The sequence below is a fragment of the Homarus americanus genome, unplaced genomic scaffold (genome assembly GCF_018991925.1).
Source record: "Homarus americanus isolate GMGI-L3 unplaced genomic scaffold, GMGI_Hamer_2.0 scaffold59495, whole genome shotgun sequence".
NCBI classification, from domain to species: domain Eukaryota; kingdom Metazoa; phylum Arthropoda; class Malacostraca; order Decapoda; family Nephropidae; genus Homarus; species Homarus americanus.
Window position 1 is genome coordinate 4,297,321 of NW_024732415.1, and position 12,254 is coordinate 4,309,574.

Sequence of the window (12,254 nt, forward strand, 5' to 3'; positions counted from 1 at the left end):
TACATCTTTTGAAACAGATTCATGAAATTCCAGTGAAAAAAGATACAGGTGATCTTTAACATTTATATACAGAGGCAGACAGAAACTCTAGAAACAACAATCCATGTGGAACTAATTGGCTATGAATGTGCTGTATCAGCCATCCATAATAGTCATTTGTACTATGTTTCATAATAAAATACCTGTACTGCTAATAAACTATAACAGTCAACAGTACAAACTTTTTAATGTAAGTGAAACAGAAAACAGCCCCAGTAAGTCACCTATGGTAAAAGGATGAGCCATCTGGTCATATGCTCAACATCCATCCATATATTGTATACCATTTTCCCCATTACAAGACATTCTAGAAAACCTAATTGTACAAATTTTCGTTCCAATTGGAGAGAAATATACCTGGGTAGCAAACTCTGGAAAATGTCATCCGAGTAATAAGATCTGGTCACATGTACAGTTACCCACAGGTATAGTGTTCCACCTCTCAGTGGCCTTTCCGAACATTTGGCACTGCTCTCCTCATGCTACCGATTCATTGATAAAGTGATTCTGAAGTTGCCACATGTTTGGAAAGGCCACTGAGGGGTAGAAAATGATACCTGTGGGCAACTATATATTACTCATATACAGTACAGAATACTGTACTGTACTGTATATATTCTGTGTAACAAGGAATTGTATGTCAGTGTGTTGAAAACTACTGAAGTTGGTTATGCAGTGTATTAGTTTGACAGGGGACAGATGGGAGGACATCAAAGCATAAGTTATTCAAGTGAAACCATGTAATCATACATTCATTAACCAATTATACAGTTCATTTGCAAAAAGTTTTATGAAATTCCACTGAAAACTATCAGAGGTGATTATACAAACTTCTGACCCAAAGACACATACAATGATTCAGACAAAAAAGTCAACATGAAACCATCTGGCTTGAAGTATATGAAGTAAGCACATACATACATCACTTATACCACATTTATAAAATTTCACAGAAAGCTGTCCAAGGAGTCAACTGTAAAACTTTTGATGGGAGATAGTCAGACAGACTACCAAACTTATGAATCCTTATATTTCCATGGCATGTCCAGTATTGTATGAAGATTAATAGGAACCAAAGGGTACAAGTTCATGCCAACAGCAACACTAACTGTCTCTTAATGTGAGAGATGTCCAAAAAACAATTCTCTGACTGACTAAACCCAAATGGACACTGTAACTAATCACTGTCAAGGAGAATAAATGTCTGCCTCTACTCAATTAATAGTAGTTACACTCAATTGTAATGTAAAAAGAGTATCTGGTTTGTAATAAAGTAGAGACAATGAACTAAGAGATTAGTGTCAAGAAAGGAGCTCAAAGGCAATATAAGTTCAATACAAAATAACAATATAAATTTGCCGCTGACTATTCCACTACAAATCAGTCATTCAATGAAAGAACATCGTGCACCTTGCTAGTGTTAATTCAGTAACAATGTTAGAGCTGAGCTTACCACGTTCAATTGCCATGGAAAGGTTTAAATTTTCTTACTGTAAATGTTAAACAAACTAGATCTTAGTTATGAAACTAAAGAATATTCCATTAGGACAAGAATGGCAATGCAAACCATCATCACAACATGCTCACTCTTCCAGTTAATAGAGAACTGAAATGCATACATAGGAACACTTTCAATGCTCAGGGCTGAGCTAAAATGGATTGACTGCCTAAATATAAATGTTGTTGTGACACATCAAGCACTTGTCACTCACTTGAGGTGTGTCTTATCGATTGTTATGTCTTGACTTGGATTCTCAAAGATGTACACTAAAATTTCACTCCATAACTAAGGAGCACAAGAAAGTAGCTAATTATGGCACAGTCTTAATGCAATATTTACACCAATTTGGTTAACATCTTTGTGTCCTATCTAAATTCAGTCACCTAAATGCAACATTAAATCTCTCTATAGTTTGGGAAAACTTACGGTGTGACTCTGAAAATTTTATGGGCCTGGTACTTGGAGTGGTAATGGATAACATGACACAAATATTCAATAATTTTGTGACATGCTGCCTGCCTGAGAAGTAAGATATTTATCTCAATTATTTGTTATTTAACCCTAGCAACATGAAGTAAAATTTGGACAAGCATAATGCCCTCACTATGTCCAAACTGATTCTCAGGATAAAAAAAGAACAAAACTATTCAGTAATTAAAGCAAGGCAATCAATAAATTATCACATTAATACCAATATTACAATACTGTACAACAAAATTGGCTACACTAAGTTTTTCATCATATTCCCATTGATTCTTGCATTTGAAGGTGGAAACAGTAAAGGAGGGAAGAGGAAATATCAAATACTGTACCATGAAATGTAATTCAAACATACAGGCAGTATTACAATATACACACACACACACACACACACACACCTGTTATGCATATTTTTGCATATGTATACAAAATTCTTGAATTTTTGAAAAATTTTCACAGAATTATCTTGGTCAATTTCACTAGTGGAGACAGGTACAAGATGAGATGGTGATCTAAACAACCATTGGTGAACATACATAAGGTTGCAAAGGTTTGCATGGTGGACAATGCTTTGAAACAAGGAATATTGAAGAAAAAAGATTACTTGTGTTTGGGGATGCATTAAATTGATTGTGTGCAACACATTTGAAAACAGGCTGTGTAAATGAGTAGCCATTAGCAGTTACTTCATAAAGACTAGAGGGACTGTATAGATTCTTGTTATAAGTACCAGAATCCACATACCAGTATACTATGGGACATTTAGTTAGAAACAGTCTGTTTAAACCTTAGGGTGAAACTGAGGACCATAAAAGGGTAATGATCACACATAAGTTAGGTGGCTCAAAAACCCAAATTGACTTCATACTTGTCAGAAAAACTGACAGAAAGTTTCTTTGGGATGTAGAGGTGACAGCAGTGGAAAACTATGCCTTGCAGCTCAGAGTGCTTGAGTGTGATGGGTTGCTTATAAGTTGCAGGGTAAGGAAGGTGTTCCAAGAAAGAATGTGTAGAAATTGAAAGAACAGAATATGAAGGAAGTATTTTATGCCGAGTTGAGAAAAGTGTAATCAGCCAACGACAGTCTGAGGGGTAATGTAAGAAAGATGTAGGGCCACAATATAGGATGTTCTGTTAAGAGTGGCTGGACGAAGGGCCCAGCCAATCATGTAGTAACATGGTGGTGGAATGATGTAGTGAAGTGAGTGATAAAGACGATGGGTGGTGACAAGGAAGATTACATGAAGGCCAAGCACAGCACCAGAAGAGAAGTTTATAAGTCCAAGAAGCATGAACAGGATGCACTTGCAGATATGCTGAATAGTGTGGATGCTAGAGGTGAGGATTACAGAATTTCAAGGCAAAACAGTGGGTAGAAACAAAGACCTAGTTGGTAAGTCGTTTATGACAAATGAGCACAGTAATGTGGTTGTTGATAATGAAAAAATGAAGGTTGGTTGGGAAAAGTAAGTGAAGGAAGGAAAAGCTGCTAGTAACTCTGGATTAGTTGCATAAATGTTCAAAGCATCAGACAATGTTGATATAACAGTAAACAAGTTGATTAATGCAATTTTGATGGTTCAGTACGTATTGTTCCAGCAGACTGGCTAAGTGGGAACTACAGAGACCTGAAGCTATGAGATCAGGTTATGAAATTTGTGGAAAGTGTAATTGAGAAATTAATAAGGGAGAGAGCAAACATTAATGAAGTGCAGTTTGGGTTCATACAAGGCAGGGGGACTACAGAGACAATAGGAGACTACAGAGGCAATATTTATTGCCGGCAACTATACTTTGTATTTGTAGACTTAGAAAAGGTTTTGACAGGGTACCACATGAGATACTGCAGTGGACACTGAGAAAGATGGGAGTTGAGGAGAGTCTTGCTTGTGTGCTCAGGGCATTGCACGAGTAACTGACAGTAACTGGTGACCATGCAGCATGGAGAACTGCCATCAGGTAATCTTGGCTAACTCACACAAGCTTGAAAAACGGCCATAAAATGGTAATGATGAACATGTATTATTCATTGCAAATACTGTATGCAGAATTTCAGCTTAACTATTTGTTAAATACTTTTGTGGGTTGGCTTGAGAACCTAACCACCATTCATTACACTGTGTCTGAGAAATCCAGAGTTCCAACCTAATGAATTACAAACAAAATTTTGGAATGCAATCTATTCAAAACTAGACATTTAGTGACATTCTTTTTTTTTATTTCTTAAGTCAATATTGTATGTCTTTTGTATTTAGCTTTGTTAGTTTGGGTTAAGTAAGGTGTCTAGAAATCAACTCCCAGGAACACAGTCTTACTTATAACATTATGTCTATGACACAATTACTTTCACTATAGAAATTTTCACTTTACGTGCAAATTTTGTTAATGCATCCCTTTTGGATAGTGAAGATTCCCTACTTTATAAAAGTTAGCAATGATAACAGTTCATAACTAAGCATAATCTTATCAAAAGAATTTATTCCTTTTCAAAAACCTATTTGAACTGTAAAATACAATATAGGTAGGGTATATCAATAAATTTGGTCAATGCATAACAAATCATCACTAAATGTTATTAGACATTTCTATAAACACTTAACAAATCAATACAGAAGTTTAAAAAAAAAAAATCATTACATTCCTTGAATACGTGTACAGTACAGTACAGTATATCAAAAACAGTGCACACACCATACAGTATTTAGGTCCCACCTCCCCACAAGAAGGCTCTTCTATAACATCAATACTGGCAAGTAGGCAACTACAGTAGTACCCCGATTTGCGCGGTCAATTGAACCCATGGGGTACCGCGTTAAGTGAACAACAGAACATATGGGATTAATTCCAATAGAGACTGGCCCGACCCCCAAACTCCACTTTTTCAGACACAATACTTACGTTGTAGTAAAAATTACATCTTAATTTTATGATGGTATGCACACACAATTAAAAATTAAGAGAAATATCAATAATATTAGTTTTTTAACACTTACATTAGTAGAAAAGATGGCTGGGCACACAGGGATGGGGGGGTTGGTTCCGAGGCAGAGGGCAGATTATTGACCCTCACCTGTATCACTTGTATCAATTGTATCACTATCCACCACATAGGCTTGCAGGGCCTCTTTGTCAAACCCCTCAAAGTCCATATAAGTCCATATCCTCACTATCACTATCACTGACTTGGGCCGGCTGTGGTGGGTGGCGGGTGAAGAACTCGGTAATGTTTTGATGACTGGGCGACTTTGTGCGCATCCTGCCCATGCCGCTTCCCGCGTATATGAGTAGATGCACCGTGTAAAGTGAAAGTCCGGTTCTGGCAAGGTACCGCGTAAATGCGAAATCGCGGAAATTGAAACCGCGTAAAGCGGGGTATTACTGTAATTAAAAGCCACCATTGACTCAACAGTTGGTTAATTCAATAACACAGAAGTAAACATAAAGCTCTTTTAAAGACCTCAGTGAAAGAGTGTATCAGAGATATGAAATATTAATGAAAAGACATTAAATCTTACCTCATTTGTTTACCCAAATACTTTGGCCTCATTTTTCTGTCAGTTGCCAAAGCAATGTAATCTCTTCAACATCCAGACACCTGTTACAACAACTTTATCTTAAGGAAATACTTGGTAATCTTCTTGTATACATTATTACTTTTCAATATTTATGTTAATTCACAATGTTCTGTCAAGCACTAACCTTATACAGGGGTTATCATTATGTAGATTAAACACAACAACTTATTGACCAAGTCATCCTTGAATGAAATGTCAATCAGGTACTGAATAATTAATTTTGTTAAGTATTATCATCAAATCCTGCCTGGGAAAGGGAATGAACTCGCGTCTCATGGGTTGGTAGTCCAGATCGCTACTAACTGACCAATGGAGCCCTCATAACCTTTGTTGGACTCTTCTTTTATCTCACATACAGTACTTCATTGAACAGCTACAAAAGCAGTTTGGTTAAATTATAAATACCTCAACTAACAGTTACAAGAGCGGTTTGACTATATCACCCAATTTTTCATATACTGTACTGTATACTGTACATTATCAGCAACTAACTTTCTCAAAAGTAAACCTACCTTGATATAGTTTACACTATGGCACAGTACTGTACTGTGCTGTATCTCCAACTACAGTATTTTATATTCTTTATGGATTAAACTTAATATTCATTATTCAGAATAATGCAGCTCTTTAAACTTTAGGAACACAATAAACCTGACAATCACAAAGTCGACTCACTACTATGAGCAAAATTTTTATTGTCCAAAATTTAATACACCACTATACAGAAGAAAAAAAATTCAAGTAAATAAAAATACTGTACCTTATTATCTTATTTACAAAATACAATGTCCCTCCTATATTACATTATAATAAACAATCAAACACCTGCAGCCACCTGTCGCTGTATTCTTTGTACAACGCGATGATCGAGTATTTTTTGTCTGGCCATTGTTGCCAGACCAGCAACAAAACCAATAGTAGCCATGACGGCCTCAAAAGTCCAGAAGTGTCGCTCTTCTAGCCACACCACGCGATCACACCTATAAGATGTTAAATATCTTATCAGTTTGCCTCGAGAATACATAATGTCTAATCTGTGATACTGATCTTTATGTGTATTTAGAGCATTGTTAATTGTTTAGTATCCTCAGGTTTAATGAAGTGAGATATACACTAAGTAATTTCCCCGTTAACTGTAATAATTGGTGCAAAGCAGTTCTGGGTTTGGGACAAATTTTCTCATCTCCGGAATTTTTCCAGGAACAGAAAAATTCCCTCAATTCCAGGTCTGTATATGAGTTTCCAAGGTTGAAAATCAGGTGCATTTTCTGAGAAAATTCCGGAAAACCTCTCCAAATTCTTTTCTTCCGGTTCTGGGAACAAATTTCAAGGTTGAAAATCAGGAGCATTTTCTGGAAACTTCTCAGAAAACTTCAGGAAACTCTCTGTCCAATTTTTTATTCAGGGTCTTAGAGCAAATTCTGAGGATGAAATACATTACTGCAATGAGTAATTCTGGAAAATTCTGAGAAATTTACGGAAACTCTCCAATCTCCTTTCCGGAGTCCGGGAGCAATATCTGAAGATAAAATAATGCACAATTTAAAAAAAGAAAAAATCCAAGAAACTTCTCCCAGTAACCCAGAAAAGTTCCGGGGATGTGGGATTTTTCTGGGTTTGAGAATCATCTCATTAACCGGAAATCACTCATCACAGGAAGAGTTCTGCACCAATTATTCTGGCGAACGGGGATATCACTACTGTACTCCCCAGCAGATGCTGTCATCTTGAGCTTGTGATGCAGGCAGACCAAATGATGATATGATAATACAGGATGGCCTGCCTTTGTCATGTACCATCTACTGTAGGAAATGTTGCTAACTGTCACTCTCCTCTCCCTCCATGAAGGAGGGAATGTACATATACTCTACAGTATACTGAACATAAACTGTACCTTCTACTCCGTAGCCTACAGTAGTGCATACACTGTCCACTCGGCTATGTACAACTACCACTTGCTTTATTTTTGCTTTTATTTTTTGAGGTGGAACACAATTTTGTGAAATAGCAACAAATTAATTAATAAATGCTAAACAGCTTTTCATAAGAATATTGTAAGAAAAAGTCATGCAGTTACAATTTTAGTATACACATATTCCTTGCTATACTTACTTTCGGAACACCTCTCCAGTTTTCATACATTTCACTTTCTGACGGTATCTTGCAGAGGCACACACTGCCGGAGTAGCACTCTTGATTTCAAATTCTGGAAGAAGAATGAAGATTAAAGCCAGTTAGAAAAAGCATGTTTTACAAAACAGTGTTTTACACCATTGGAAGCTGGGTATAACTGAGTACAGTGGGGTATGCTATAACGAACGGATCCTACTACGAATATTCCTATAACGAACGGTTTTACCTAAAAAATTGAGAATGCTATCACGAACGAAACTCCTACAAAGAACATTATTTAAAAAAAAAAATTTTTTTTTTTACTAATTTATTGTTGTTTTATTACAAGTATTAATGATATTCTTTATTTCAGGGGTTTAGATGCATATTTATGCACTTTTTTACAATTTTTACAATTTTATATTATATTTTTCAGTGTTAAGTGGTTGTATTTGGGGGCCTGGAACGGATTAATCCTATAACAAACGAATGCTACAACGAACAAGGTTCTAGAACCAATTAGATTCGTTATAGCATACCCCACTGTAGATCAAAAATGAAAATGAAATGAAAGTTGATAAGGAGTGAGACATACAATAACTTTAAATAAAAATAAAATTAAATGTAGATGAGCTGAGGAAAAATTGCAAGGGGAAATGCAGATAGATGATGACAAGATATATGACAGCAGGGAAATGTACAGTTGCAGACAAATGAATTGAGACCATCTAGTCCACCATCAGAGTGGTGGAGCACTCGCCACTAAATATTGGTTACTGAAGTTTTGGTTCATTTTAGTATTATAGTGTACAGTACAGCTGGACCGAGACTAAATAAGGTACCTGTAACAGGTAAGTACAGCCTGTAGAAGACTTGTTGAGGCTGTAGCTACTAAATTTGTCTGATCCACTGAACCAGTTATAATACAAGTGTAGTACATACTCGACAGGCTATACTGTATATTGTACCTTGATTTACAATACTGTAACTATTTAAGGTTTTTTATTTTATGATGGTAAATAATTGACACCATTATTCCTACAGAAGATATTTTTTTCTATTTTCACAGAATGTTCTTAAATTACTGGTACTGTACTGTACAGGATACATATATCTAATGTTTTTTGAGGTGGAAAACATGTACAGAGACTACTCATTTCATCTTAACACTCTTGGGTTGGGGTAGATGCTCTCCCACGAGACACTCGGAATCTGGACTGTTACTCACCTCACCGCACTAGACTGCAACACACAAAAGATACTTGTACATAATGAATCATAGCAAGCTTGCTATTTGAGATAAAAAGGTGGGATTTGTTGCATTAGCATTATAAATAAATGATCTACAAACAGTTATATGAGTAATCACAATAAAATAATTATTTTGATACACGCACATACAGTAAGCTCGAGTAGAACACAAAATTTTTGTTTACGCTTAATGAAAATGTTCATACATTACTTTATACCTTCATTATTTCATGTGAGTGCAATATGAATCTTATTCCATTATAAAGCATACATATTAAGGAAAAAATAGTTTTAGAAGAAAAGTTGTGAAAAATTAATATTTCGCTAGATAATAGTGGTGTAAATTTTGCATTCTGATAGCGGTGCCCAGGCTGAGTACAAATTATTAATTTTTTCCTTCCGGGCAAAAAAGATACTGTAATTGTACAAATTGAGTCACAGCACTAGGACTGCTTGTTGAAGGGCCAGACAAACTATCACTTATACTAGAAGGGCCAGGGACACTGGGAGAGGCATCAGGAGGCACCACACTATCACCATGTGGTGCAGTCTCCTTGCAATTTTTACATTTTCCCACCCCTCCACCCTCGCCAAAAACACAAGGCATGGTTCAAAACTCTCACAACACGGTTTTGAATGAATGAAATCACTGTGATGCACAAGAAATCAGCACAAGCCACAAGAAAATGTGTGGAAATTTTTATATCCTGGGTCCTTTAATCACAAAAAGGAGACTGGTGTGGTAACCTTGGAGTGCAGTCTACATCGTTGCCAGATCGTGCTGATGTTGTCAGATGTGCGTTTTGCGTGTCTAGCGTCCATACACAAACATAAAATTATTTCATTTTAATTTTATATTTCCTACGCAAATTTGCGTATGAAAACTCTAAAGTGATAATTTAGATCATACGTAATTTTGCGTATGAAAACACAGTGTGTGTTAGGTAAATGAATGTTATACAGTACAGGGTATATAATATGTTCCCAGCCTGTTGTAACAAATTTATTTACAAGCCAACCATATCTTTCAAATTGAGCTACTGTACAGGTACAGGCTGTACATGCTTTGATAGAACTCTCCAGCAAATTCTTGCATTTTCCAAGTGATTTACCATATCTAAAGCTGTCACATAAGCAACCAGGCTGTAGGAATACACCTACTGGAAGAGAGACCCCCCCCCAAAAATCACCTTTATAAGTTAAGTTGGAGGTGATAAGGCGCATTGTGGCTGGCAAAGAGACGACAGACATCAGTAAAATTTTAGGACTACAATAAGTCAGTCGACTGTGGCAACTGTTAAATATGTGTACGTGTATTCGGTTTTTCATTCAATGGTTGCCACTGTACCTGGTATATTTTAGTTTCAATTTTTATACATGCAAATATGTAAAATGCATTTAGTTTCATTTTGTTACATGTTACAGAAGTCATTTTTTCTGAGAAAAGTATTATCAATTAATAATTGTAACCAAGGAATAAATACAATTCAATTAATGATTACAGTATTGGGGATATGACAGGAATTTCAGAAATGAACTCCATCTTAAATCGAGGTATACCTGTGATACTTACCAGTGCAAGGTTGACAGTCTTCCAGTTCTTCCACGTCTTCTCGCATCCAACACATCTCCTGCTGAGTCACATTTGGGTGAGCTGTAGTGTGGGTGTGAGGTCGAGTGTCATTTGGGGTGAGTTCATTCTCCACAATCAGAACAAGTATTGATAACCTAGGGAGTGAAATGTATTAATGTATTTTACTATTAATAAACCCTTAAGTAATAAAAATAATACATGTGCTGTACTGTATAGGCTACAGTATTGTACAGTACTTAATATACAATTAGAAAACTTTTATACAAGTATGAGTGAGTTGGTATCAAAAATCTAGTTCATCCCAATTTGTTACAAGCAGTTTTAAAGTTTACACAAGGAACAAACAGTGAAAGTCCTACAGATGTTGTTATTCCCACACTTCAACACATAATATTACTGTAGCCTCCTTCGTTACCAGTCGCATAATTAAACATCACGTAGAATCTAGAGTTACATTATGGCAGAAGACATAAGGAAAGTATTTTACATTATGTCTACAGGATACCAACTCCCCAATAAAGAGTACAGTACGCACAATGAAAGACAAAAGTCGTGTTGTGAAATTTGGTGAAAACATAAGCTAAACTTTTGGTGTGCTCTGCCTTGTGGTAGGGCTCTCATAATGTGTCGCGAGTTATATTTAATCCTCGGACAAAACCGTGACATGACTTTTGTTTTTGATTGTACATGAATGGCAAAGTATTCCAAGCTGCTAGTTTGGTTTCTGCTAAAATCAAACAATTTAATCTTATCTAAAATTGGTGAGGCATCAAAGGCAGACAGAACAAGGGTAATTTCCAACTCCTTCAGTAAATTCAAAGAGCCATTTACCACACGACCACCAGACTGACCATAAAGTACACTAAACTGGCTCGATTACTAAACAAATAAGACTAAATTCATGAAAAAAAATATATATACAAGATACTGTATTTGTAAGTAGTGAACAAAACATGTCATACTTTTAAGCTCACAATATAACCTCCTGATTTACTTTTAACTGAGTACCTATGACTTAACTTACCCAATAAGACAGGCTATAGCAATAACCATTCGCTTTTTCGAACATGACTCAATCATAATGAAGTTTAAGATGATGAAATAATCTAAGTTTCCATTCACTGAGTCATTTGCCTTCACCTCTTGTTGACATCACAAGCCAGCGACCCTTGGCTTAAAACTTATAATAACCTTAAAACTTGGGCGATATTGATTTGGCGATATTGATTTGAATTATTTACGTTTATAACATCATTTCATTTAATTGGATATTTTTTATTGTTTTATGTACACTAGTGGTCGTTAAATTATTGTGAGTCTACCAGCAGTGAAAATTTATACCACTGCTCCCTTGGAAGTCATCCTTAGTCATAACAATTTCAATACTTTTTCTTAAATGCAGTATTATACTCGGACGTTTTCGGATAGTAAAAAGTAGTTACCATTGACGTCAAAATATCTCCTAACATCAATTGCACATGGCCTCAAAATGGCCTCAAAATGTCCATGATATTGATCAGATTTCAAAACAACTTCTGGAGGGCTTACTACACCCCCCCCCCCTTCCAAACCACTCAGCTGGGTGGGCTCACTGTGCTCACCATGTTCCCCCATCCACAATTTCTTGGACACTCCCTTTTGATATTCATGGATCCGCGGCTCATCGACCCCTGGGCCTATGGAACCTATGGAACAGTCTACC

General features: G+C 36.2%; 1 protein-coding gene across 1 annotated transcript; it reads right to left on the bottom strand.

Annotated features, from left to right (window-relative positions):
- Positions 1–6,253: 6,253 nt before the first annotated feature.
- Positions 6,254–11,709, bottom strand: LOC121868620 (protein JTB-like). The gene is made up of 4 exons (XM_042369439.1): positions 11,577–11,709; positions 10,532–10,686; positions 7,708–7,801; positions 6,254–6,575 (listed from the first exon to the last, which is right to left on the bottom strand). Exons 1-4 carry the CDS (start codon positions 11,630–11,632, stop codon positions 6,413–6,415), a joined length of 468 nt encoding a protein of 155 aa, XP_042225373.1. The 5' UTR covers positions 11,633–11,709; the 3' UTR covers positions 6,254–6,412.
- Between the last annotated feature and the right edge of the window lie 545 nt (positions 11,710–12,254).

Bases quoted from the DNA above. Each gene is read 5' to 3' on its own strand.
- LOC121868620 (XM_042369439.1), bottom strand. From the start codon at position 11,632: ATGATTGAGTCATGTTCGAAAAAGCGAATGGTTATTGCTATAGCCTGT. The intron at 10,687-11,576 runs GTAAGTTAAGTC...TTCACTCCCTAG, and splicing joins GCTATAGCCTGTCTTATTGG to GTTATCAATACTTGTTCTGA. The intron at 7,802-10,531 runs GTAAGTATCACA...TTCTTCTTCCAG, and splicing joins AGACTGTCAACCTTGCACTG to AATTTGAAATCAAGAGTGCT.